Consider the following 27,009-nt stretch of genomic DNA (forward strand, 5'->3'; position numbering starts at 1 on the left):
AATATAAAAAATTCTTAATAAGAACTTTTATCTTTTTTTTCTAAGTCTCCAAAACACACTGTGTTTTACATTTACAGCACACACCAATTCAGGCCAGCCCCATTTCAAAGACTCAAAAGCCACTTGTGGCCAGGGTGACTGGACAGTGTAGGTTGGAGGGAGTTTACTGAACGGTGGGTTGGGGACTGGCCATAAAGTGCAGCTGTGAAACTTGAAATTCCTGGAAGGAAAAAGCCAGCATTTCCATATGGGGAGAGGCAGCAATGATGCCATTTAAGGGCCAGCTTGGGTTGTTCCTGTTCTGTAGATCATTTCAATGGCATAGGAGCAAAGCATGAATTGCTTCACTGAATAAGTTATAGACTGAACGACTGCTGTACGTCTGGCGCCATTCAGGTGCTGATGGTACAGCAGTGTACCAATTAGCCTTTTAGGGCTCACTTAGGTAGAGAGGGAGAGACAGAAATTAAACAACTGCTGAAATAAAGAAATGTAATGATAACAGAGAGACATATGATGAAGGGAAAACGCAGGATTCTCTAAAGACAAGGGGTGGGTGGTGGCTAAAAACCATGGCTGGCTTCCAGGCCAAAGATGTGGCCTGGACAAGCTGGGTCAGAAAAAATAACCAGAGGTGGTCTATTTGACATACATTACGTCGAACCTTATGAAAATGCCATTTTAATAGGTCATAAATGGACGAAAATCAGCAATTTCATATGACTCAATGTAAAATTTAGGGCATAGAATGGATTGGGGCTTCTTAGCTTGGGGTTCAAAGAGGGGCTAGAATTAGGCTCTATTTCTGGAGAGAGGGTCCGCAGTCCCAGGAGCTCTATCTACCAAGGGGCCCGTGATTGCCCCCACCCACCCACCAAAGCATCAAAAGGACCCGGCGCCCAGAAAGGCCGGGAGAGTTTCTCGCGTCACACAGCCCAGAGGAAGGAGCTGCTGCCCGGGGATCCCGTCACTCTGTCTCGGTCCCGGACGGAGCCGAGTTGATTGTCCCCTCGCGGCGCCCGGAAGCGACCCTCAGTAAACAAAGCCGTGTGTGGGCGCAGCTCCAGCTGCCCTGGGCGCGCTGTCCAGCCCGAGGGGGGTGGGGGAGGAATGTTGTGAATGAACCCAGGGCCCGCCCCGAAACTCTGCATAAGGCCTGCGCCGCAGGGGTCCTCCCACTCTGATTGGCCTCCGGCGCCCCGTGATTGACAGCGCAGCTCGCTGAGCTCTCTTATTGGGCCTTACGGGTAAAAGAGGCAGTGCATATAACGAATGAGCAGCGGCGACTTGGAGACGGGTCTGGGGTTGCCGCCAATGGCGGAGGAGGGCCTCGGAGGCCGACGGGGGGGCCAATGGGGACGGGCGACGGGGGCGGGACGACGGCAGAGGATAAAGCGGCGGCCGAAGCAGCTTCATTGTTGTGAAGAATCTTAAAGGGGCCGCATCACCCGGCCTGCCCGGTGCGGGGCGGGGGTGGGAGCGGCGGGGGTCCGAGGGCGGCCGAGCGCGGAGTAAGGACGAGAAGGCGGGCAGGGGTCGCTGGAGCCGGCCAAGCGGAGCAGGCATCGGACCGACCCCCAACAGGCCCCGCCCCGGCCCCGGCCCCGGCTCCGACCCGACCGGATGGACCCCCCCGCGGCCAAGCGCAGCCGGGGCTACCCCGCGGGACCGGAGGAGGGCGATGCCGGGGCCGGGGCAGTGCGCGGCCGGGGCCGGCCCGAGGCGCTGCTGGACCTCAGCGCCAAGCGAGTAGCTGAAAGCTGGGCCTTCGAGCAGGTGACCTAGGGGCCGGGAGGGGGGTAGGGAGGTAAGGACGCACCCCCAGCCCCTTCCCGGACTTGTCTTCACCTCCCCACTCCCAGTTCTCAGCCTCCGGACCTGCCCTCATCAGAGCTAGATCCCCCCCCCCCCCCCAAGATCCTTAACCCTGCCCCGAGGCAGCCCCTTATCCTGCCATTTCACTCTTTTCAAACCCCATGACCCACCCTCATCCCTTCCCAGCCAGCCCTGCCCTCCAGCCCACAAGACCCACGGATGCCCTCAGGGTCCCAGATCCCAATTCTTGACACTTCCTTCTCCTCCTCCCTGTGGTTCTCTCACAACCCTGGATACCCCTCTCTTCCCAGTTCATCCTCATCCCCCAATTAGGGCACCCCATTCAATCCTCACTCCTCTCTCCATCTCCTACAAGCCGCCCCCATTGCTCCTAGAGACCTATATTCCTCTATTCCGGTCCAGATCTCTTCCTTACACTCAAGGACCCCCATTTCTAGAGCTCTCAGCGTAAGACATCTTTTTATGCCCCCTCTAGCCTCCAGAACCCACTTGTCTCGTGGGGAGACCCCCCTCTCCTCCAGATCCTTCAGGCCCTGTCCTGTACTCCCACCCCCAGTACTCCTGCGACCACTTCCCACCTGGAACTGCTGAGCCTCTCCTGGCAGGGCTGCAGGGATTATTCCAGTTTCAGGGTCCTCCTCCCAACAAATACCCCACTATTTACTCTTCTCCCCACCCCAGCCATCCCAGTCCTTCCAGAGGTGGGCAGCAGGAGTGGTGTCTGGGTTGTGATGATACCTGAACAGGTGCACCTGGAACCGCACCTCTGGCTTTCCGGGGTTCTGCCAGGATGCCCCAGGGCTGGGGCCCTGGACATCCATCCCTTTTCCCAGCCTCAGTGTGGGTGCTCAAGGATGTGGAGATGTGGCCGGGACCTGATCAAGCCTTCACAGGCTGTGCCTGGCTTTGGGGGAAGGGGGCATTCTTTGCCACTGGCCTCTCCGGAGTTCGGAAGCCTGCCAGAACTGATGGGTCTGGGCCAAATGTGGATGGAGCAGGCTCTGATTCACGGCCTTAGTCATCTGCCATCAGTCCCCGAGGCCTGGGCCAGTCACTGATCCTCCCACTTCCCCCTGAAACCCAGGAGCAGGGGCTCTGAAAGGTCCCTGCCCCTTCATTGTATGTGAGATGCCTAAAATGATCTTAAAACCATCTCTGGGGCTCCCACGTACCAACCCTAGCCAGGCTGGGCACTGGGAAAGCTCTTGCCCCATAGAAGTTCATAGAATCTCCTGCAACCCTTTGGGAGTTGTGGTTCTCCTTCCCACTCTGAGAAACTGGGGCACAGAGAGGTTGAGAAACTTGCCCAAGGTCACCCAGCCAGTGAATAGCAAGCCTGATTGGAACGCAGGCTCAACCAGATCAGTTCATTGCCTGGAGACCACGGAGGTGGCCAGGACACCCCTCCCTTCCTGGGAGCCCTTGGAAGCTGGGAACAGAGTCTATCTTGGGAGTCAGAGCTCACTAGCTCTGAGACCCTGAAAAAGTGAATTCAAGCCACATCTGAGCCTCAGATTCCCTAGGCTGCAAAATGGGGTGATTAGTATCATTAGGATGTTGTGAGAATTAAGGGAAAGTGCGTACGTAAAGCATTTAGCACAGTGTAGGCTAAGAAAATGTAGGGCTGGTCGCTGTTGTCACTTTTATCTTCCTTCCTCCTGCCTCGAAGCCTGGGAGGTAGGACTACCCTACATCAGGACCTTGGGATCTGACATCCAGGAGGAAAGTGGCAGAAAGTTCTAGAACATTAACTATGGCCAGGTGTTATTGTAAACACTTTACGTAGATTAATGTATATTTAATCCTCATGATATCCAGGAGGCTGGTGCTGTTAACATCCCCATCTCACACTTGAGAAAACTGAAGCTCAGAGAGGCAAATTGACTTGCCCAAGGTCATAACACTTTTAAGTACCAGAGCCAGGACTCAAGCCAGGGTTTCTAACCCATCAGGCCTTCTTGCAGGTCGAGGAGCGGTTCTCCCGGGTGCCAGAGCCAGTCCAAAAGCGCATTGTGTTCTGGTCGTTTCCACGCAGCGAACGCGAGATATGTATGTACTCGTCGCTGGGCTACCAGTCCCCAGAGGGCGAGCATGATGCCCGGGTGCCCTTCACCCGCGGGCTGCACCTGCTACAGAGTGGGGCCGTAGATCGTGTGCTCCAAGTGGGTGAGTGCTTACCCCCAACCCTGTCAGGAGGCCTGGAGCGGGCCTGGAGGAGGGCGAGGTTCCAGATCTCTGGGAAGGGTTGGACAAGATTTGTGAGCTAAGGAATAGGGATCTGCCTAGACCTCAGGCAGCGGGCTTAAATGAGGGGTCGGGGGACGGACGGCCTGCCAGCTTAGCCAGCTTAGTTGGAGGGTGGGGAAGAGGTGGTGAGACAGAGAGGAGGGCAGGACCAAGGCAGCATCAAGGAACATTTGTAAACCAGAAATGAGAGGAGCCCAGACCTCAGCAGACCTCTACCAGACCTCAGGCAGAGAGACCCAGCGATGCATTGGGGCTGAAGTTTAGAGCCAGAGGTAATAATGATCCTACGCCTGAAGGTTGGGATCAGAGATTTAGGGATGTTCTTAGACCTAAGGCAACAAGCCTTAGGTGGGAGTCTAGGGTAGAAGTTTAGAGTCAGCTGTGAGGGGTGGTCTTCGACCTCAGGTAGCAGAGTCAAGGGGAGGGGAGGAGGCAGAGGTTTAGAGCTAGAAGTGAAAGATGATTCTAGACCTCATGCAGTGGGGCTCAAAAGGGGACCAGTAGCGTTTGAGCCAGAAAACAAGTGAGCCCTGAAATATCACATCTCTGTGGGGGCAGGTCACGTCTCCCAGCTAGAGGCAGGGGCTTGGCCAAAGTGACCCTCCCTGAACCCTGTCAGCCTGGGGGCCCCCTTGCCTGGACATGGCCCAGCTGGCCACAGGCTCGGCCTCCTCTAACCGGTATGAGGAAGCCGCCGTCTCCCCGCATGACGCAGCATGAGCCGGCTGGGGCCTGAGCTGCCCAACCAGTTGGATGAGCCTGGCATCTGGGCTCCCCAGGGGCCAGGGAGGGGCAGGGGGTGATGGGGTGACCTGGCCCCTGGCCTGACACATCAGCCCCTTGCCCCCAAGTGTCACCAGCCTATGGCATCTTCCCAGGAAGTTACAGGGCATCCAGACCCTGGGCTGTATCCCTGGTAACTCAAAGGCCAAGACAACCATCTTTAACATCATTGCTATAATAATAATATTCATACTTGGGTTTATTTAGGACTTGCTGTATGCCAACAGCATTCTAAACCCTGACCAAGTATTAACTCATTTAATTTTCATTACAAACATATGAGGAGTATGTTACTGTTTATTTCCATTTGACAGATGAGGAAACTGAGGCACAGAGAGGTTCATTGACTTGTGCTAGGTTACTCAGCTGGCATCTCTACCCAAATCTTGCTGTGGGCCATGGATGAACACCATCTGTCCCTGGGTTGACAGAGTGGTGACAGTTTGGTTTTTGTCTTAGGGTTTCACCTGAGTGGTAACATCCGGGAACCTGGAGGCCCCGGAGAGCCGGAGCGCCTCTACCACGTCTCCATCAGCTTTGACCGCTGCAAGATCACATCTGTAAGCTGTGGCTGTGACAATCGAGACCTCTTCTACTGTGCCCACGTGGTGGCCCTGTCGCTGTACAGAATTCGGCATGCCCGCCAGGTGGAGCTACGGCTGCCCATCTCTGAGACGCTGTCCCAGATGAACCGGGACCAGCTGCAGAAGTTTGTGCAGTACCTCATCAGCGCCCACCACACCGAGGTACTGCCCACCGCCCAGCGCTTGGCTGATGAGATCCTCCTCCTGGGCTCCGAGATCAACTTGGTGCATGGTGAGGGCGCCCAGGGGTCTGATGGGGGCGGCGAAGACCTAGCTCATAGCCACCTCACTTGCCATGTGACAGACATTTGTCATGGAATCCTCAGGTTCCCTTGATCCTACCCTTGGGGGTAGGACAGTACCATTGCCTGAGGTCAAGGTCACACACCTACTAGGTGGCAGATCCTAGATTTGATGTGGCTGTGGGCAGATAAATGGTGGAAATCAGCCAATGGGGAGAACGAGAGTTGAGGGAACAAGTGGGAGGTCGGGCCCCAAGGTGGGGGTGTCAGAAGATCACAAGAGCAGGCTGGAGTGTGGATGGGTGAGGGCATGACGGGTATGTGGGTGTCGGGTGAGGTATAGACCAGGAGGTGTTGTGAGCTCTGGGAGGGCTCAGAGCTACAAGGGGCTGTGTTGCCTAACTATAATTGTGGGGAGAATGGAGCAGGATGAAGCGTGATAGATAGTGAGTGGTAGGTGGAGACATGGATAGATAATTGATGGTGGGGGTGGGTGGATGCAGAAGGTATTCATGATGGGGAGTTGGGGTGAATTGATGGTATGGAAAAACATATAGGGTGAGTAGATGGGTGATGAACTAGAATGGTAGGCACAGGGAATGGGTGGTAACTGGAGGTGGGGTTGGGTGGGATGGGCTTTGACTAAGGGGGTTGAGGTACACTGATGGTGGTGGACAGATGGGGTTGGTGGAAAACTGCAAGGACCAATGGTTGCATTGGTTGGGGGTGACTTGATGGGTATAGGAATGTTCATATGTGTGGACTGACATAGCGGATGGATTAAGTGGGTGGGTGTTCTGTGTAGGACAGATGGACAGACTAACAGGGTAGTGGGTGTTTTGGGAGATATATATGAATGGATGGTTTGATGGGAGAAGAACAGATAGAAAGTTAGGGTTAGTTGAATGGATAGATAGTGCAGTTCTGTGGGTCAATGGATGAATAAGTTGGTGATTATTTTGAGTAGTTGGTAGAGATGACTTGGAAAGACAAATAGGGATGGGTAGCTGGATGGAGGAACCAGTGGGATGGGTGTTGATAGGTGAGCGGGTGGAAGTTATGGGTAGCGTGGGTGATGGATTAATGGGGTAGGTAGGTATGCTAAGGGTCATGGATGCGTGGATGGATAGATGCATGGTATGACATAGGGAGTGGATAGACAGGTGAGTGGTTTGGATGGATGGATGGATGAGCAGAAGGGCAGGTGATGTTTCAGGTGGGGTGGACCATCATCCCACCTGAATGGATGAATGAATGGGGGGAATGGGTGGGTAGTGTTTTGAGTAAGAGGGATAGATCAGTAAATGGATGGATGAGCTAGTGATGTTTTAAGCAAGGTGGATGGGTAGATGGATGGATGAATGGGTAGGTGATGTTTTAGGTGACATGGATGAATGGGTAGATTGGTAGGTGGTTTTTCAGATAAGATGGATAAATAAGTGAATGAATGAGCTAGTGATGTTTTAGATAGGAAGGATGGATGGATAGATAAATAAATAGGTAGTGTTTTAGACGGGATGATAGTCGGATGGATGGATGGATGGATGGATGTTTTTTTGAAGTGGGATGGATGGATGATGGATGGAATTTTGGGATGGATTGGGTGGTTTGGAGGACTGAATGATGGCAGGGGAGAGGCCTCCTCTCACCAACCACAGCCTCAGCTTTTTCTCTCTCCCTGCAGGCGCCCCAGACCCCACAGCAGGCGCAGGCATTGAGGACGCCAACTGTTGGCACCTGGATGAGGACCAGATCCAGGAGCAGGTGAAGCAGCTGCTGTCCAATGGCGGCTACTACGGTGCCAGCCAGCAGTTGCGCTCCATGTTCTGCAAGGTGCTGTGTGGGCACGTCGGACACAGCGGGTTGTGCACAGTGGGGCACCAGGCCCTGGTGCCAGCTCCCTGTCCCTTTCTCCCCACCCCATTCCCACACAGGTACGGGAGATGCTGCGGATGCGGGACTCCAATGGGGCACGCATGCTGATCCTCATGACCGAGCAGTTTCTGCAGGACCCACGCCTGGCCCTGTGGCAGCAGCAGGGCGCTGGCATGACGGATAAGTGCCGGCAACTGTGGGATGAGCTGGGTAAGGCCCAGAGCTGGAGCGGGGCGGGCACCAGGGTTCTGGCAGCAGGTCTTGCCCTCCCCGAGATTGGGGTCTGGCCCCTGAGTTCTTCATTCATTAGTAACTCCAATGTACGAGGCACTCACTGATCGCTGGAGCTACAGCAAGAAACTAATTAAATATCTGCCCTCATGGAGCTGACACCTGGTAGATGAAACAGACCAGAAAATACTATAAATCCATTAGACCAGGGTTCGACACACCTTTTCCATAAGGACTGGACAGTCAATAGTTTCGGATTTGCAGGCCCTTTGGTCTCTGTCCAGTTTTGCCCATTGTAGCAGAAAAACAGCCACAGATACATGTAACTGAATGGGCATGGAAGCATTCCCATAAAACTGTATTTACAGACACTATTTAGTTATTTGAATTTCATATAATTTTAATGTCACAAATACTCTTCTTTTGATTTTTCACCCCACCATTAAAAAATGTAAAGTAAATCTTAGCACACAGGCCATTCAAAAAGAAGTGATAGATTGGATTTTCTCCAGGGGCAGTAGTTTGCTGGCCCCTGTGATAGATGGTGGGGGGAGGGGGGCGTGGGGGGGTGGACAGTGAGAGGAGTCTGGTGACCTGGGTTTGAATTCTGCTTCCAACTTGCCACCTGTGTGACCTTGAGGCAGTGACTACCTCTCTGTGACTCAGTTTTTCTACTTGTAAAGTGAAGAGACCATTAGTTGCAACCTCAGACGTGAGGTGAGAGTGAGGCAGAGGGCATTGCCCAGCACATGGTAGACACTCCATAAATGTGTGCTGCTACTGTTGACATGAATGTTGAACCTTCCCAGTGTCCATGTTTACTACCCTCCCTCCCTCCCCAGGGGCCCTGTGGGTGTGTGTTGTCCTAAGCCCCCACTGTAAACCAGAGGAGCGGGCAAGCTGGCTCCAGCTGCTTGGCAAGTGGGACAAGCTGGACGTGTGCCCACTTGAAGAGGGCAACTACTCTTTCGACAGGCCCAGCCTGCAGCCCACCATGGCCCTCAGCCCAGGTAGGAGAGGGGTCCCTGCCATCCCCCAAAAAGCATCACCTTTTCTGGGGGGTCCAACCTCCCCATCGTGGAGCTCTAGGGGACAGCAGAAGGACAGTGGGCAGCCCGAAGGACAGTGAAGTGACATGCTTAAGACTCCTATAGTTCTGGGCTGGTCTCCCGACTCATCCTCCTCCTGGCCATGGAGGCAGGGGTGGGAGAAACAGAGATAAAAGAAAAGAAAGATTGACAAGAGAAAGGCACAGATGGAGGGAAAGAGACAGAGGAGGACAAAAACAGGAAGGGGGAATCGAGAGAGCGATAAGAGAAAAAAAGAGGAATGGAATGTAGGGGGGAGAAAGATGGACAGACAGGGATTCAACTTCAGTTGTCCACCCACATGAGGTGCTATAATAGCTCACACACATACACACACACCTTTGAAAGACTTCTGTAAGGATTTGGGGAGGTGACATGTCCATTGATGCACCCAGAGTCTCTCCCCAAGCCAGCACTCAGTGGGGGGAACTGGCCACGGCCCCACTGCTAGGCCAGGTTGGATGCCTCTCCCACAGGCCCAGAGGAGGAAGAAGAGATGGTAGCTGCAGGTTCCCGCCACACGGTTTTTGGCCGCGCCCTGCAGGCTGGGTCACTGCATTGGAGCGACACCCACCTACAGAGGATCCTGGCCAGTGACTGCTATGGCCCCAGTCTCACAGGCCATATGGGCAGCGACAAGCCGACCTTCGACCCCCAAGGCCGCCCCCTCTGGCTTGGGGAGCCATTCCCCACCGCTTGTGCCCGTGTGGACACCCTGCGTGCCCACGGATATCCCCGCCAGGCCTTGCGGCTGGCAGGTGCCATAGTCAATACACTCCGGCTACAGCGGCGGCATCAGCTTGAGAGCTACAAGCAGCAGAAAAAAGGTGGGCACCAATTTTATCATAGGGTCCTGAGGGCTATAGCACAGATGGCAACTACTGGGGGCTGTGAAAACCCGGGTGGTCTGTGGGTACCCCTTGGGGTCCCACCAGGAAAAGCGAACCACTCAGGTGTCTTGAGTGGAAAGGAATTTAAAACGGGGGATTGAGGGATCGATCACAAAACCACTGGAAGGGCTGCAGGATTGAAAGTCAGGGAAGCTGCTGCTTGAGTTCAAGAACTTGAACTTCAGGAGCACAGTAAGCCCAGCAGCCTGCGGCCTCCACAGGGGCAGTTCCCAAGAGTGTACCCAGAAGCTGCTGGCGAAACCTCATGTCTGTGCCTCGTGGACAGCCACATACCTGATCATGGCTGCTGCAGGAGAATAATGGCTTCACTTTCTCCCACCTTCCATAGCTCACACAAAGGAGTCTGAGAAATGTAGTTTCTAAGCTTCCAGCCCCTGGTAAGCTTAGAACATGGGGTGCCAGCCACAGGGCTACCTGGACGCAGTGTGGCCAGATCTGCTGTAGTTTTAAAAGAGGCCAGAAATCTGGATTATTTGATGGGGAATTTACTAATTTTAAAACATGGGCAACAAATTCAAATTGTATTAGAAAAAAAATAATCACACCGTATGGGCCCTAGAAAGAACATGTCTATAGAATAGATGTGGAGGGCAAGGGGGAGTCCACCAGTCATGTTCTCTGGGTGATGGGGTTGGGCGGATGGGCCAGTTATCAGGAAATTGAACACAGGGTGTAATGAGAGGAAACGTGAGGGTTTTAGGACCCAAGCAGAGCCCTGACTCAGCCTGGAGGCATAGTGAAAGCCCCCCATTGGAGGTGAGAGCTAAGTTGAGATCTTAAGGATGTATAGGAGTTTCCCAGAAGGGGAGGGAGGAACAGTGTTCCAGGTAAAAGGAATAGCATGGGCAGGAGCCCAGAGGCAATAAAGGACATAGTTTATGGAAGATGGACTGCCAGGTGGGGTGGGTGACCACTCTGGGGCCCTGAAAGCTGGTTGGACTTGAGAGAGGTGGGTGAGATTAAGGGTCATGAGGCGGGAATGATACTGGTTGGAGGTTTTAGAAAGTGCCCGGTTTCCTTCAGGTGTCCTGCCAGGCCTGGGTGTGGCAGTGGGACAGGAGGCCAGGGCTGTAGAGGTGAGAGCTACTGCAGAGCTCCAGGGACAGAGAAGATAGCCTCTGGGTGGGCAGGTGGTGGGCAGGCACTGGAAGCCTGGGCTGGGGGTTCAGGGAAAGGAAGCCCCCCTCGGAGCTTGGGAGGGTAGACAGGCATTGAGCCCCTCTTCCCACCCGCAGAGCTGCTACAGAAAGGCTCCACCTGTATCACCAACACAGAAGGATGGGTGGGCCACCCCCTGGACCCCATTGGCTGCCTCTGCAGGGCTCTCCTGGAGGCCTGTCGCCTGGAGGAGGAAACTCTCGCCCTTTATCCAGGTACCCACACTGGGGACCCCTTGGCCAAGCCCCCTGGCTCAGCATCCCTAGAAAGTGAGGCTACACCCTTACCCTTGCTATGCCCCACCAGTACCAGGAACCAATAGGCTTAGCTTCTGAAAGTGAAGTCATCACTTCACAGTAGGCCTATATACTACTGAAAGGTCTGCATGCTTGGGGTCAAGGGCCATTGGGGTCCTGGAAAAGAGGGTCCCCCTCTAGCTAGCATCTTTGGTTCCCATCTCCCACAGATTCAGGCCCTGAGAAGCGGAAGGTGGCCTACCAGCATGTGCCGGTGCCTGGGAGCCCTGGGGAGTCGTATTTGGCGCTGGCCCTGGAGGTGACACTGCTGGGCCTGGGACAGCAGCGGGCCCTGCCCGAGGGGCTGTACGCCCAGGACAAAGTGGTGCGCAATGAGGAGCAGCTGCTGACGCTGCTGGAGGAGGTGGAGCTGGATGAGCGGCTAGTGCAGGTGCTGCGCAAGCAGGCGGGGCTGCTCCTGGAAGGTGAGGCCCCGTCTAGCCCTGGCTGTTCTGAAAGATAGGGTCCTCCCCCTGTCCTGAGCTGGTCAGGTTGCTGCTGCATCAAGAGGTTCCGCGCTAGGTCCGCCTTTTGGTCCTTAACCTTAGCATTTACTGAGACCGAGCCCTTGGTCCCGCCCCCTAACACTTCTGGCAGTCAATAACTGCTGCGAGTGGTGAGGCCCTGCCCCCTGCCCACCTTGGAGCCAATGAGCCTAGTTGCTGATGCCCAGCTGGTCTTGATTGGCTCTGCTTATGGTCGTGCCTTTTGAGACCACGCCCCCTACTGCAATGGGGAGCTAGTTTGGCCCTGACCCAGGTCAGGAGCAGCCTCACCCCCACCCTCTGGCTTCACCCTGCATCTGAGTCCTGCCCCTGACCCAGGGTTGCCCAGGGTCTCCTCTGTTTGGATTTTCCATGGCTTTTCTGTCTCAGCTTTGTGCTCCCATGCTGGGGACCTCCAGCTGCTATTCCCAGCCATTCTATCCTGGGGTCTCTCCATCCCCTACTCAGCCTGGGGTCTGGGGAAACCCCAGGAGGGGCAGAAACACAGAAGCAAGCCCACACCTAGGGACTGAGCTCAGGCTGACCCCACAGGGGGTCCCTTCAGCGGCTTTGGAGAGGTGCTGTTCCGGGAGAGCGTGCCCATGCACACCTGTGCCCGCTACCTGTTCACCGCACTACTGCCCCACGACCCGGACCTGGCCTACCGCCTTGCGTTGCGAGCCATGAGGTAAAGAACAGCAGATAGCTGGGGACTCAGCCCAGGGTCCGGTCAGGATTGGGGGTGGCAGGTGCTCTCACAACTGTATTCTCCCACCTGAACTCACAGCCCAGTTAATTCATGCTGGCATTCTAGGCTGCCCACTGCTCTTGGCTATTACATATAAAACATGTAATTTCTTTAACATTCTTGGTCCTATTGAAATATTGAAGGATACAAAAATATTGCAATGTTAACAGCCAAGAGAAAAGCCATCATAATGTGTTTGCTGGTCATTATGATCAGAGTGGTACAATTTTTAAAAATAAACTATCATGCTCTTCAAAAATATGTATGTAAATATGTAATATTTTGAATCTGAGAGACATCCAAATGGCACAGAAGTTAGAGTACTTTTCTAGGCTGATTTGTCCCAACCTACCCAAATCTCTCTGGATGCAAGCAGTGTTCCCACTTTCTTATCTATTCTTCAAGAGTCAAGATTTCTGCAAACCCATCATCTAGAAATTAAAAGTTGGCCCTCCTTTTACATGGATGATACATCCTGTATCTGTTCTTTGCACCTTGCTTTCACTGAACATTGCATCTTAAAGGCTTAATTGTATCGCATAGCATATGGGCCACTGTAAGGATGCATCATAAAAGAACTGATCTGGAGCTGATAGACATGTATGCTATTGCAAAAAAAAAAAAAAAAAAAAAAATTACAATGAATTACCTTGTTATCATTTCACACATGCACCAGCATCTGCAGAAGCAGAATTTTTTACGGTCCTCTCAGGACAGAAATAATCCCCTCATCTTTTTATCAGCCACATAGCCTTTGGTGTATGAATAGAGCATTGTTTATTTACTCAATCCCCAAGTGATGGCATAAACAACACTGCAGTGAACATCTCACACACACATCTTCCAACTTACTGGGTGCTTAGGGCTTTGCTGGCCTGAGGTGGGAGGCTCCAGGTGAGGCAGGAGGTCTCTCCTAGGGAAGATGGAGACTCCAGCCTTGCTTCACTGTGGGCTTGCTTCTTTCTTTACCCCAGGCTGCCCGTACTGGAGACAGCACTTCCAGCTGGAGAGCCTCACCCCAACCCACTGGACTCCGTCTTGAGTAACCGCTTCCCCCGCTGGTTCATCCTGGGTCACCTGGAGACCCGCCAGTGCGAGCTGGCCTCCTCCATGCTGACTGCCGCCAAGGGTGAGGACAGTGCTGCCCCCGTGCCCCTGTCCTCCTCTGCCTTCCTCCTTTCCTTCGTCTCCCTTCTTTTTGTCCTTCTATCAAATTCCACCAGTTTTCCTGGAGCACTTTCTAAATGGACCAGGCACTGTGGCAGGTGCTAAGAATGCTGCAGTAAGCAAAACTGACCCAAATCCTGTGCTCTGTGGGGTTACATTTTAGTGGGGACAGACAATAAACAAGGTAAAGAAGATAGTTACACAGTAAGTGAGAAGGAAACAAGTGCGACAGAGCGGGATAAAGCAGGTTGACATTCCAGCTAAGAAGTGTAGGTGCGGGCAGAGCCATGCCAATATCTGTGTCCTATCCCAGTTTGCTGTCACAAAATACCCCAGGCTGGGTGGCTTAAACAAAAATTTATTTTCTCGCAGTTCTGAAGGTTGGAAGTCCAAGATCAGGATGCCAGCATGGTTAGTTCCTGGTGAAGACTATTCTGGCGTGCAGACAACCCCACCTTCTCGCTATGTCCTCACATGGCAGAGAAAGAGATCTCTGATTTTTCCTCTTATAAGGGCACTAATCCTATTATGGAGACCCCATCCTCATGACTTCCTCTAAACCTAATTGCCTCCCCAAAATGCTATCTCTATATATCTATTACATTGGGAGTCAGGGCTTCAATATATTGAATTTGGAGGGACACATTTCAGGCCATAGCATCTGGGATGAGCATTCCAGACAGAAGGAACAGCCAGTGCAAAGGCCTTGAGGCTTGACTGTGCCTAGTATGTTTGAGGAACAGAGGAGGCTGGTGTGGCTAGATCGGAGTGATGGAGAATTGTAGGATCTAGACCAATGATGATAATAGTGATAAAAGCTAACATTTGTGTAGCTCATGCCATGTTAAAGGATTTATTAGTATGGGCTCACCACAGCCCTGTGAGGCAAGTACCATTGTTAGTATTACGTATTGCACAGATGGGACAGCTAAGGCACAGAGAGGTGAAGTGACTTGCCCAGGGTCACACAGCTACTGAGTGGCAAGGCAAGGATTTGAACCTTGGCATTCTGGCTCCAGAATCCACGCCTTTGATGATTAGGCATCCAGCGTGTCCCTAAGTGGCTTCCTCCCACTGGAAGTGGGGGAGGGCAGAGGAGAGAACATGTGTGGGAGTGCTGAGAGTGGTCTGGATCTTCACAGAATCTGCCAGGTGCATGTCCTTCCACGCTCACACCCGTGCATCAGTGTGGAGGAACCTGCATGAACAGGTCAGGCAGTGACGGGTTGGTGTCTGGTGTAGGTGTACCATCAGTGTCTCTGTCTCTCCCCCAACCCCAGGAGACCCTAAGTGGCTGCACGCAGTATTGGGCTCCATCCAGCAGAATATCCACTCTCCATCCCTGCTCTTCAAGCTGGCGCAGGATGCCTGCAAGACGGCCACCCCGGCCAGCGCACCACCAGACACCACCCTCCTGGGCATTGCCCTGGAGCTGGGCCTGCAGGTGAGGGTGCCCAGGAGGATGGGGGAGGGGAATGCTGCCTATGGGCAGGGCCTGAGTGTGAGTGGCACGTCTGCGCAGGGCCAGAGAGAGGCAGAGTGTAAATCCTGGGAGTGAGCGAAAGAGGTTGCCACTGAGGGTGAGCCTATGAATAAGGGACTCATAGGGGGTCTGAAGGTGAGAATCCACCTCTGGGGCGTGGCCAAGGAGGAGGAAGGTCTTGGAGCCTGTAGGTGAGAGGGTGGGCCACAAGAAGGAGCAGAGCTTAGGGATTCTGGCCTTGGGGGTGGGGCCCGGGACTGGTGTGCCGCCTAAGGTTAAGGACCACGGCTGGGCAGAGCTAGAGCTGAGGCAATAAGGAGGCAAAGCCTGACAATAAGGAGCTTTCTTGGAGGCAGGGCCTGTAGGGGAACCCGGCCTAATGGGAGGGGTCACCACCGAGGGGCAGGGCTTGGGGCAGGGTCTGAAGGTGATTAGCCGCCTGTGGGAGTGGAGTCTGTGGTTTAAAGTCAAGGAGGCGGGGCCTGTGGGTGAGTGTCCAGTCTTGGACCGGGGAGGCCGAGGGTTTAATTCAGCCTGTGGGTGAGGAGCCAAGTGCAGGGTGTGGGATGTGGAGGGGGCGCGGCCTCAGAGGGTGGCTTAAGTAAAGTAAGAGAATAAGGAACAGCCTGGGACTGGCTTGCTGGCAGGGGTGGCACCTTCCCAGGTAGAACTAGCAAGCAAGGGGCCCTCAGGGGCAGAATTAGCCTAAACAGCTTCCTGTAGGAGCTGGAGCCATTGAATATGGAGGGGGTGGGACAAGGGCAGAGCTTTAGAGAGGAGCTTCCAGAAGGCAGTGTCCACCAAATAGGACTGAGGATGGGGCAGAGGGGGAGAGGCAAGCAAGGAAAGTGCTTATTGAAGGTGGGACCTGAAGAAGGTGGGGCCTGTAGGGCAAGTTTTCTGTTGGGGGCTACAGGAGGAAATCTGCTGACATGAAGCATGGAACTTTATGGAGAGAAGGGCTGGGTTGGCTTGTTGTCCAGAGTAGGATCCATGAGGCCTCAGAATAACACCAACAGTAGCAGTAATAGTAATGGCTGATGTTAGCTGAGCACTTTGAGGCAACAGGTACTAGGCAGAGAGCTTTACTACATAATTTTGTTTAATTCTCATAACCTTATGAGGTAGATACGATTTTTATCCTGGTTTTACAGATGAGGAAACTGAGACCCAGAGATGTGAGGCCATTTGACCAAATTATATGGCCTATTGCCTCCTCCCCTGACTTCCAAGTCTCCCTGGGCCCCTCAGGATCCCTGACCTCCCTCCGTCTGGCAGCCCAAGGTTTTGGGTGACCCCTTTCTCTCCCCTCCCACCCTGCAGGTGATGCGGATGACCCTGAGCACTATGACCTGGAGGCGGAGGGAGATGGTGCGCTGGCTGGTCAGCTGTGCCACAGAGATTGGTGAGCGCTCCCAAAGGGACCCTCCACCCGTCTCCCTGTGAAAGCAGGAGGGCCCAGGAGAGAAGCAGAGACTTTTCTCTGGCTCCAGCCTGTGCTCAGGGCTAGGCCATGAGGGAATGTCGGGCAGGGGGCACTGAGCTGGACAAAAGCCTGGAGGCTGGCCAGGCTAAAGTGGCTTGGAGAAGAGCCAATGACACCAAAGCTTGCCCCTGCCCCACCACCCACATACAGTTCCTACCCAATCCCTCTGCCCTCTGCTCTTTAGGAAAGGTAAAGCAGAGGGTGGAGGCAAAGGGGGTGTGTCTTCAGCCCTGGCTGCCGGGAATCTTGGTGTTAGGGTAAACCCATGGACGCATGGCCACGTTCCTGCCCCTCTTCCTGACCAGTCTCACCCTCTCACGTCCCCTAGGCTCACAAGCCCTAATGAACATCATGCAAAATTGGTACTCCTTATTCACACCCGTGGAGGCAGCCACCATCGTGGCGGTGACAGGCACCACTCATGCCACACTGTTGCGGCTGCAGCTGGACGCACCCCGGCGGGAGGAGCTCTGGGCCTGCGCCCGCACCCTGGCCTTGCAGTGTGCTATGAAAGATCCACAAAACTGCGCCTTGCCTGCCCTCACCCTGTGCGAGAAGAACCACGCGGCCTTCGAGGCAGCCTACCAGATTGTGCTGGATGCCGCGGCCGGTGGCCTGGGCCATGCCCACCTCTTCACCGTGGCCCGCTACATGGAGCATCGCGGCCTGCCGCTGCGGGCCTACAAGCTGGCCACGCTGGCCCTGGCGCAGCTCAGCATCGCCTTCAACCAGGACAGTCATCCCGCTGTCAACGACGTCCTCTGGGCCTGCTCCCTCAGCCACTCCCTAGGCCGGCATGAGCTCTCCGCCATCGTCCCTCTCATCATCCGGAGCATACACTGTGCCCCCATGCTCTCCGACATCCTGCGCCGCTGGACCCTCTCAGCACCTGGCCTGGGTCCCCTGGGGGCCCGCCGTGCAGCCAAGCCACTGGGCACTGACCGGGCGCCGCTCTGCCAGCTCCTAGATGCCGCGGTGGCAGCCTACATCAACACCAGCCACTCCCGCCTCACGCACATCAGCCCACGGCACTACGGCGATTTCATTGAGTTCCTGGGCAAGGCCCGAGAGACCTTCCTGCTGGCGCCCGACGGGCACCTTCAGTTCGCCCAGTTCTTGGAGAACCTCAAACAGACCTACAAGGGCAAGAAAAAGCTCATGCTGTTGGTGCGGGAACGTTTCGGCTGAGCGGTGGAAGGCAGCTGGTGGGAGGGGTCCCCCTTTGCCCCGCCTCTGTGGCACACGCTCTCTACTGGAGGCCTGGACTGGAGGCCCACGTGGCATCTCAGTATTAAGTCAGGGAAGGAGCCCAGCTGGAGCTAAGTGGTCTTGCCTGTGATCCTCGCAAGCCCACCTGGATTGGAGGGGGAGGTGCGTCCTGCCACATGTGTGCCTAGGAGTGTGCAAGACGTGAGGATCAGAAGCCATACCACCACCCAGAGGCCTGGAAGGGGGTGTATGCTTGGGTAGCTGGTATGACCCTGCCTTGGGCACCTTTAAAGCAATAGGCAAGCTACCCCTCCCCAAACTCACAGGCCTGCTGTGGGCTCCAGGGGAGCTGGGAGGCAGGACTTTTCCTGAAATTAGTTCTCAAAGTCAATGTAGCAGACCCTCCCCACACCCTGCTCTCCGTGGCCAGGGGACTTGTTAGGGTGTCTCCTTTTGTACCTTCCTCTCACTGCCTCAGGGGCCCTCTTCCTCAGTACTGCACCCCTTCCAGGCTGTCCAGCTGGGACCAATGGCTCACCCCCACTGAAGGATTTGAAGAGGCCTAAGGTCTCAGCCACATACCTCACCCACCATCCAGCCCGGACTCCCATTCCTGTGGGTGCCACGGTCTCAGGGCGGGCTGGGGGGGCGGGGAGGGGTTGTCATTGCTGTCCCTCCCCCTACCTGCTAGTCACTGGACATACAACTCAGGAACCGAGCCAGGCTCACACTGTCCTCCAAACCTGGTGTCAGGGGAGACAAGCACAGGTGAGCCAGGGACCACCACCCCAAATCTGGAAAGAGGCTGGCATCTGGGCCTTTTCTGGCTCTGTTTGTCCTTCCCTTTCTCATCCTCTGTCTCCCTGCTCTGCCCCTTCACCTTACTCTCCCTTTCCATATTTTTCTCCATTTAACCTGACTTTCTATTTGCATCTCTAAGTCCCAGCTGCTGTCGCTCTTTGTCCTCCCTGCCCCTTCTCACACCCCTTCTATTCCCTTCTTGTAATTAAGGACAAAAGATCACATCGTTTTGTAACTTTTTTTTTCTATTTATTGAACTGTATATTGTTATTTCCTTTTCCCTTTTTGTTTTTTAAAGATTGAACACAGCTTTTTTATTTTGAGACTGAGGTGTGTGCGCCTGCACCCAAACAGGGTCCCTCCATGTTCCCTCCATAGAAAATCTCTAGCCTTGTCTGAGGGCACTGTTTCTATCGAGGGGCATAATAGGAGTGACTGCTAGTTTCATCCAGTGGTAACAGGGTGAATAATGGCAAGCAGGGTGGAAAGGTCACAATGAGCAAGCCCTGCGCTGAGTGCTTTACACCTGTCATGTTACACTTGTCACAACAACCCTATGGAGTCCGAAGGATCATTCCCATTTTCCAGATGAGAAGACGGGGGCTCCAAAGTTTAAGGGAAGGGCACCCATTTTAGGCAGAGACAAGGCTTATTTAGTACCTTGCTGGGGCCACCGACTGCCCACCCCAGGCTGTTTGGCCCTTGCGCCGCTGGGAATGGCCACTAGGGGGTGCACTGGTTCCAGGCACCCACTGTTGTCTCCAAGTTGCTGAGCTGGGTGTGAGGGGGGTCGGCGTGGGCTGGGTACAGCTGGGTGAGGCAGACACCCGGCCGAAGGTGGGAACCCTGGGCTTAGACTAGGCCTTGGTGGGCGGAGCTCTGGCCGAAACTAAAGAGGCCAGTGGGCGTGGTCAATGGAGGCACTGCCCGGGCTTGTTTGGGCTCCACCTTGGACGAGGCTCCCAGTCCCCAAATAGTGAAGTGTCTAGGGAATAGCGGGAAGACCCTCGACTGCCTTGTTTTCCTGGCTCTCCGAGAAACGACCCCTCTTGGGGACCCTCTTGCCTTTAGAGGCTGACGGACTGTTGGTCACCGCCAAGGCCCGGGCAGGCGAGGACAGGATTCCCGGAGAGGCTGGGCGGGGCAGGACGCTAGACGGCTCCGAGGGTGGGACTTCGACGGCGTTGGGCACTGATTGGTTCGTGGTACCACCCTGCGTTCGAGGGGACCAATTGGAGGTGGCCCCACCTCCTGCCCCGCCTCGCGTGTTCCCGCAGGTATGTGAGGGCGGACCCGTACTCGTCGGCCCTCCCCTTAGCGCCGCCTTGAGGCCTGGGAAGGTAGAGGCTTTGTGGTCCCAGCCTCCAAATGCCGTCCTCGGACCCGGGCCTCCCACAGGTCTCGAAATCATCCATAAATGTCCCCCTCGTGTCACACACCTCAGGCCCAAGCATTCTCGGATACTAAGCACCCCAAACCCTCACCTAGGCCTTATATCCCTTATATCTTACTAACTCAAGACCCTCAGGTCTCAGTTATCTCTGAATGCCCAGCATTTGCCTCAGAGTCACCACCCACGGCTACCTGAAGTTAAGTTCCATTCCCCCTTGGCCCTGGGCATGGGGCATTGTTCATCATGACACCATCTAGCTCCCTCCCAGAACAGCCTTCCCTGTCACATCAGCCCCCCCAAAATCAGTCCCTCCAGTCCAGGGTTTCCCTCAGGGTGGGGAGCAAGTGGGTGGCCCCCCAACTCCAGGACATCCCTCAAGGTCCCATTTCCATGCCTTAAGGCACCCTAAATCTAGGCGCCTGAGACTAAGTTGCAGCCTTCCTTAGAACAGGCAGGGAGGGGATGGGGATCCTCTGAGGTCAGGAGCCCAGGACGCCGGGGGAATGGATCCACCTTACCCACCCAAAAAGCCAGAACTCCAGGGATGGAAGGTGAGAGTGAATCACAAACCAGACCTTCAAGAATGAGGTAGAGGCAGGTTTTATTTAATTAGACACCAAGCACAACACACAACTCTCTACCCCAAGCTTGTCTCTGTCCCAGCCCTGGGTGGGGAAGAGGTACCTGGGCCAACCCCGACAGTCTGGGGGCTTCACTCTGTTCTTCCATGCTCTGGGGCCACCCCAGGGCTGAGCAATATTGCTTGTGTCCTTTTGGGGGCCCACCGGGGCCTCATCCCCCACCCTATGTGCCAGAGGGATGTCAAGGCTCCTCCCCTACATAAGTTAGGAATATGCAGAACCCAGAGCAAAGGGGCCAGGCACGCTCAGGTCAGACCAGCCTGGTTCCGGAAGCCTGGAGTTGGCATTTAACGGTCTGGGGGCCCAAGGCCGTTTCCTCTTGGGTAACTGGCTGTTGGGAAGGTGGGGCCCAGCCCATGCCCCCACCAGGTTTGGTAGAGGAGGAGCCAAGGCTATAGGCCCAAAGGGTCACCCAGGCAGGGACACAGCTGGCTTCCCTTTGGAAGAGCCACCCCCACACACACACATACCCCCGACCTCCTTGGGAGCACAGCCCAGCTGGAGGTAGGACTGTGTGTGGTGGGGTCGCCAAGCGCAGAGTTGGGGGAGGTGGCCTACAGCAGATAGCTAGGTCCACCACCCCATCCCTGGCCCCATTCTTCCCCAAGTCCCTCCTCCAGACACAGCTCTAGATCTGGGTTTTCATCTCAGGCATCGGCCCACCAAGGGAAGGCAGAGGCCATGGGCTCCGAGGGGGCTTGACTCCTGTTCCTGCTGAACTGAGCCAGTCTGCACAAATCAACTGTGTTTCAGCTCAGTAGGCACGGGAGGCAGAGCCCAGGGAGGCCCCGGCAACAGAACAGGCGGGAGAGGGCAAAGCGGTAGGGAGAAGCTGCAGAGCTGGAGGAGGTGAGGGCCCGGGGGGCGGAACTTAGCCACTGTGAACATGACTTGGAGCAGACCCTGCTCACAAGCAGCTAAGCCCTGCTCCCCAGGCCAGATGCAGGTGGTGGTGGGCCTCTCTGCCATCCCATCCCCGAGCAGCATCCTTGGTGGCAGTGGCGATGGCCCCAGAGGCAGGGCTCAGGGTCGGTTGGAAATCCCTGGCAATGTGATTTGTGACAGGCAGCAAATCCCATCCCCAGGAACCCCAGCCGGCCATGGCACAGGGTTGGGGGGGGCACTGGGCGGAGCCAGTGGCTGGCACCTGGTGGGGAGAGAGCAAAGGAGGTAATGAGATTTGAGGACATGTGCCCTCCAGGTCCCAACTGCTGCTGTCCTCTGAAGCCTTCCAGGGACACCCTCTTCCCATGTGAACCAGCAGCTAAAGGGAGAGCTGGACCACCAACCTGGACACCCCCCTCCCAGTCATGCCTTCTGTCTCAGGCCTGGAAAGGAAGAGATGCCAAAAGGGTCTCTTTGGGCCAGGGAGGCTACAGGGACTCCTAGAACCAGGTCTTCATGCCCTCCCACTGCCCTGTTCCCACCCCCACCCCCCATCACCACCACTGAGCCCTGGGCAGGCTAAATGGGGCCATGGAGAGAGGAAGCCGAGGGGGTGGCGGGAAGGCGGTTGAGGAAGTGATCTCACCCCAGCTGGCGCCACTTCCTAGAAGACTGAAGGGCAGGAGGAAACCACCAGGGCCTCCCCCCGTGGTCCCGTCTCCTCGGCAGCCAGGCCTCAGCCCGCACCCCACCGGAGCGGATGCTGACAGTGGGTGCCCAGCTCTCCACGCTGGGCACATACACCCCCAGAGCACCAGACCCGGCTCAAGGTGTAAGCAGTTTCCCAAATGCTCACCAGGCCTCAGTTTCCTCATCTGTACAATTGAGCCAAGGACCTCTACCTCATAGCACAGTGAGGTTTCACCAACATTGTATATGTCCTTCAGTAAGTGCCTTGCACCAGGACCACCTACACAATTTGTGGGGCTCAGTGCAAAATGAAGACAGGGGCCCTCATTCAGAAATTAAGAATTTCAAGACAGCGACAACAGAGCATCAAAACCAAGCTCCAGGTCCTTTGCCAGGCAGGGGTGGGGCATGAAACCAGCCCTGTGTTCAGCAAACGGGGCTCTGTGACTAAGAGACCCCAACGTTGGAGCCAGGCCAGCCAGATTTGAACCCCAGCTCTGCAGCTTCCTAGCTGGGTGACTGGGCAAGTCACTCAACCTCTCTGGGCTTCCGTTTCCACATCTGCAAAGCAGGGAAACTATGGTTGTAAGGATCCCATGAGTGCTACACGTAATTAGGACAGGGCTACGAGGTCATCACAAACCAGGCAGAAACAGGAAGGATGATGGAAATGAGGACACTGCACACAGGTAGGACCCCAGCACCCAAATCTGGTGGCGCCCACCACTGGGAGAAAGGTGGACAGGACGTCCTGATCTGTCCCCCTAGCCCCCCATACACACACATATACACTGGCCACCCACTTTCCCATCAGGCCCTAGCCCAGCCCTGTCCCCTCAGGGTCTGGGGGGCACCAACCAGGAGCAGACTAGGCCCCGAAGGGCGGCCGGCCTCCCTGGGCCTCCTCCGGAAGTGAGACAGCACAATCGTGTCCCAGGGACGAGAACGGGAAGGGCGGCCATTTGGCCAGGCTCGTTTCCTGTGGGGTTTCCCCTGCACAGTGCCCCGGGCCAGGGCCAAGGCCACTCCCCATCCTCGCAGTCACAAAAGGCCTGGATCTTGCGTGGAGGGGGCACTGTCACACAGGTGCCCAGGAGCCAGGGCTCCTGTTCCCAATGGCTTGCTTCTTAGGTTCAGGGGAGACGGTGTCCAGGGAGGGCTAAGCTCCTGGCAGATGAAGGTGTGGGGGGAGGGTGGGCCCTGGGTCGGGGGAGCAAAGCAGGCCCCAGGCTGCACAGATGGATGCACGTGTGCCTGAGAATGCGCTGCAGACAGGGCGTGGAGGCATGAGACACACAGGCACGCATCTTGTCACCCCCCCCAACCCCATGTTCCAAGAATGAATATGGGCCGCTTCCGCCGGGGGCGCCACCACCACCACCACCGCCCCCAAGCCTGGTCCCCAAATACTTTCCACCCTCTCAGAGCAGCTGGGATCGGAAAATACCAAAGGCTACAGGCCCCGCCCTGCCCGCCGCCACCGCCCGCCCTCCTAGCCTGTCACTAACGCTTTGCCTAATGGGCCCAGACTCTCCGCAGAGGCTCCCTGGCTGGGGCCCCTGAGCCAGCCGCCAACCTGGGCCGCCCAGCCAAGGGCCGCCTGACCACCAGCCCCCCTTACCCCAATCCCAATGTCGTGACCATAACAACCCTCCCGACGGACAGCCTTCAGAGGCTGGCACCAGGGTGGAGGAAGGCAGGGCACTGGCAAGTGGGTGGGCCCTGCTGCCCACCCAGGGCTGGGGGAAGGGGGCGGGCTCAGGAAGGGGTGAGTAAGTGAGGACTGAATCACTTGTTATAAATAGGGGAACCATGCAAGTCACATCCCAGCCCCCATTGCGTCCAGCCACACCACACCACATTGCAACCCCTGCCTTAAAACTTCACAGCTCCTTAGACCAGTCACAGAATTCCTAAAGGCCCCTAACATCCATGCTGTGAGCCCTTAACTGAGGGGTACACCCTGCCACCATGTCCAACTCTGCCTTATCCTCAGATAGGTCCATGTCCTAGCCCTGGCATGCCTTTTTGGGGCTGCTGGCCTTAAGGGCAGTCACTGGCTTCTAGGCCCTGTGCTCTTCCCTAGGCACCCTGATAATTGCCAGGCCCAAGACTCAGGGTCCCTGGGCTCCATAAGGCATTCTCAGGGTGGGGGTGACCACAGTCGTAGATTGTGACACCAAACCCAGGTCAGGGTAGGCGGAGGGGCTTAGCATCTCAGAAGTCAGGTCCCTGGCTCCTCACCATCCAGGCCCCCATACCAGACCACCCAGGCCTGCTCTGCCCAGGGCCACAGCTCAGTGACCACACCCAGGGTGGCGCCAGCTCCAGCACCCTGGGGCAAGGCGCCGCTGGAGCATGACTCAGCCGTGCCCAGCATGGCGGCGTCCTTGTCTGCCCAAGGATTCTCACACACCCACTGCCCTCTGCGTATGTCCTTCCCGGATGACCAGTCTTCCCCAGACACACCTCTGTGTCCAGCCAGGACACCCAATGGCAGGATGGAAGGTGGCCAGAGTGACCCCAAAGAGATCTGATGGCGAGTGCCTGGAGAGGGAGGGGGCACACACTTCTCCCCAATTGCTTTCCCAATGCTCCCCATATACAGATGGAGAAACTGAGGCCCAGAGGGATTCAGAGCCAGGCCCAAACTTACGCAGTAGGTCTAAGGAAAAGCCAGGCCTCATCCTGGCATAGAGTGCATCCAAAATAGGAAAGGACCAGAGGGAGAGGCACAGGAAGGAGTTTCCTTAAGATGTCCCAGGGTTCCTGGCAGCATATTCTTTTGGAATAGATTCGCCCACCCAGCCTCCAAGTTGAAGGGCAAACTCTGAAAAATGCTTGGAGGTATATCAAAGTTCCACCTGGGTCCGTGGCGAGCTGGTCATCCCATTGCACCCATGAGGCCAAGTTACCCTGGGACCTCAGATGGGATGGGGGTCTGACCCATAACTGTGGCCTGCACACAATCTGGCCTTCACTTGCAACAGGAGAAGGTTGGTACAGGGGTCCCTGAAAGGACCTTAGAGCATCTGCCTCTGCTGGTTCTTTTGGTGAGCAAGGGTCTTCAGAGTCTTGGAAGCCAGGCCTGCACAGACAGGCCTGACGCCCCTGGACACGCCCTGTCACGCATGTGCTCCGCGTGCCAGCGCCAGGCCAGGCCAGCAGCTATGTTGGGGGTCCCACTAGGCCCATGGACAAGGTCTGCCAGTTAGGGTCTTAAGGAAGCTCCCAGAGGACATCCTGCAAGGGTGGAGGGCAGTGGGTGCCCCCCTGGGCATTCAGACAGAGCTGGCACCAGGCCCCAGGACGGCAGCATGTGAACACATGCACACGGGCTGGCCCGGGCAGGGTGCGTGGGCGAGCGGACAGGGTGTGTCTCACATCACCTCGCCTTTAAGCCCCGGCACCTGTCGGGTACTGCCCTCCAGCTCAGGCTGGCATGGGCATGGCTGCCAGAGGACACCCCTCATGCCAGGGGTCCCACTCCTTCCCCCCAGCCACCTTCATATACCACTGATCATGGAGTTGATTGGGACTGGAGCAGAGATGGGACAGGTGACAGTGAGCCAACTGCTCCTCCAAGGCATTCAGGAAGCCACTAGGTCTGGGCCTGTCTGGGCTTCATAGGAAAGTCAGTGTAGGCTTTGGTGGCAGTCAAGTCCAGTGCTGGGGTCAGAGGTCAGCCTGGGGCTAGGATGGACAGAGTCTGCATTCAGTCTGGGCCTTTCACCCTCCTCTTGTAGCCCAAGGGCACAGGGACCCCTAAATGCACAGGGCTGGGAGTCAGCCCTCTAGGAATCTCCTAGATCTGGCCCCCTTCCTATGCAACCTTGAAGGAGCCCTTCTTTCCTGGGCTAGGAGGAGCCAAGACGTAGGAGAAGGGTCCCCCAAGTCCTCCCAAACCCAGACGGCACTGCTAAGCCCCTACCCCACCTCCTCACCCACCACTGCCACTTACTGTCTAACATGTCAAGAACTTGAACCACTGTCCCCCACCTCCATCCACAGAACTCTAGGAGATCCCCACCCACTCTTTCAGCCCCATTCCCACCAATCCCAGGCAGACACCCACAGGAACCCGGACACCCACAGATCCATCTCCCCACAACCCAAGCAGGGCACATGCCCTCCCACCCCTGCCACCAACCCCTTGCCCACCTTGACCTGCCCCAGTAGCCTTGGGACCCGCCCTCCCCACAAGCTCTCGTGGGTCTCCTGGGGCCGAGGGAGTGGTGAGGGGCCCCCAGGAGAGGGTTGAGGCTGGGCCGCCCTTCTCCCGCTCCGTAGGGGGCGCCCCAGGACTCCGCCGCTGCCGCCGCTGCCAGATGCACCGTCTTGGCTGTCCCCTCAGCCCCTGGCGGCGGGGAGTCCTCCCGCTAGTAAAGGGCCGGCGGACCTGCCGGGCGCACCCCCACTCCGCCCACGAGTCCAGCGCGGAAAAGTTGCGGCCGCCAGCGCCACGGCGTCGCCACCTCCCTCTTGGGTCCCTCCCGACTCACCGCGGGGGAGGAGAGCGGCGCTCCCGGCTCGGCCGCCGCCCCGGCCCGGCGGACGGGCGGAGGGGACGCAGGCGGGCGGCGGGCCCGGGCCCGGCCGGGGGCGATAACCGACCGCGCTCCATCCCACTCACTGGCCGGCCTGCAGCTGGGCCGAATCGCTTTTAAAACCTCCCCGTCTCCTCCCCCGGGCCGGGCAGGGGGCGGGCGCGGGGCGGGGCGGGGCGGGCGCACCGTCATGTGCCCCCAGAGCCGGTCCGCCCCCACTTTC

At 56.4% G+C, this 27,009-nt stretch overlaps 1 protein-coding gene, 1 long non-coding RNA gene and 1 pseudogene across 2 annotated transcripts; 1 reads left to right on the top strand and 2 right to left on the bottom strand.

Annotated features, from left to right (window-relative positions):
- Window positions 1-146: 146 nt before the first annotated feature.
- On the bottom strand, window positions 147-1,566 carry LOC148755253 (uncharacterized; annotated as a pseudogene).
- ZSWIM4 (zinc finger SWIM-type containing 4) lies at window positions 1,429-18,953 on the top strand. Its single transcript, XM_019746113.3, has 14 exons — window positions 1,429-1,776; window positions 3,801-4,002; window positions 5,326-5,682; window positions 7,377-7,525; window positions 7,627-7,777; window positions 8,641-8,808; window positions 9,363-9,713; window positions 11,033-11,170; window positions 11,422-11,676; window positions 12,289-12,424; window positions 13,459-13,613; window positions 14,932-15,095; window positions 16,458-16,539; window positions 16,949-18,953. The coding sequence occupies exons 1-14, from the start codon at window positions 1,624-1,626 to the stop codon at window positions 17,806-17,808; spliced, it is 3,321 nt and encodes a 1,106-aa protein (XP_019601672.3). The 5' UTR covers window positions 1,429-1,623; the 3' UTR covers window positions 17,809-18,953.
- A 1,654-nt stretch (window positions 18,954-20,607) lies between these two features.
- LOC141572703 (uncharacterized) lies at window positions 20,608-26,874 on the bottom strand. Its single transcript, XR_016019016.1, has 2 exons — window positions 26,742-26,874; window positions 20,608-21,811 (listed from the first exon to the last, which is right to left on the bottom strand). It is a non-coding gene; the product is annotated as an uncharacterized LOC141572703 (long non-coding RNA).
- Window positions 26,875-27,009: the final 135 nt, after the last annotated feature.

Source organism: Rhinolophus sinicus, chromosome 15, assembly GCF_057876585.1.
Source record: "Rhinolophus sinicus isolate RSI-liver-muscle chromosome 15, RSI-T2T, whole genome shotgun sequence".
Taxonomy (NCBI): Eukaryota; Metazoa; Chordata; class Mammalia; order Chiroptera; family Rhinolophidae; genus Rhinolophus; species Rhinolophus sinicus.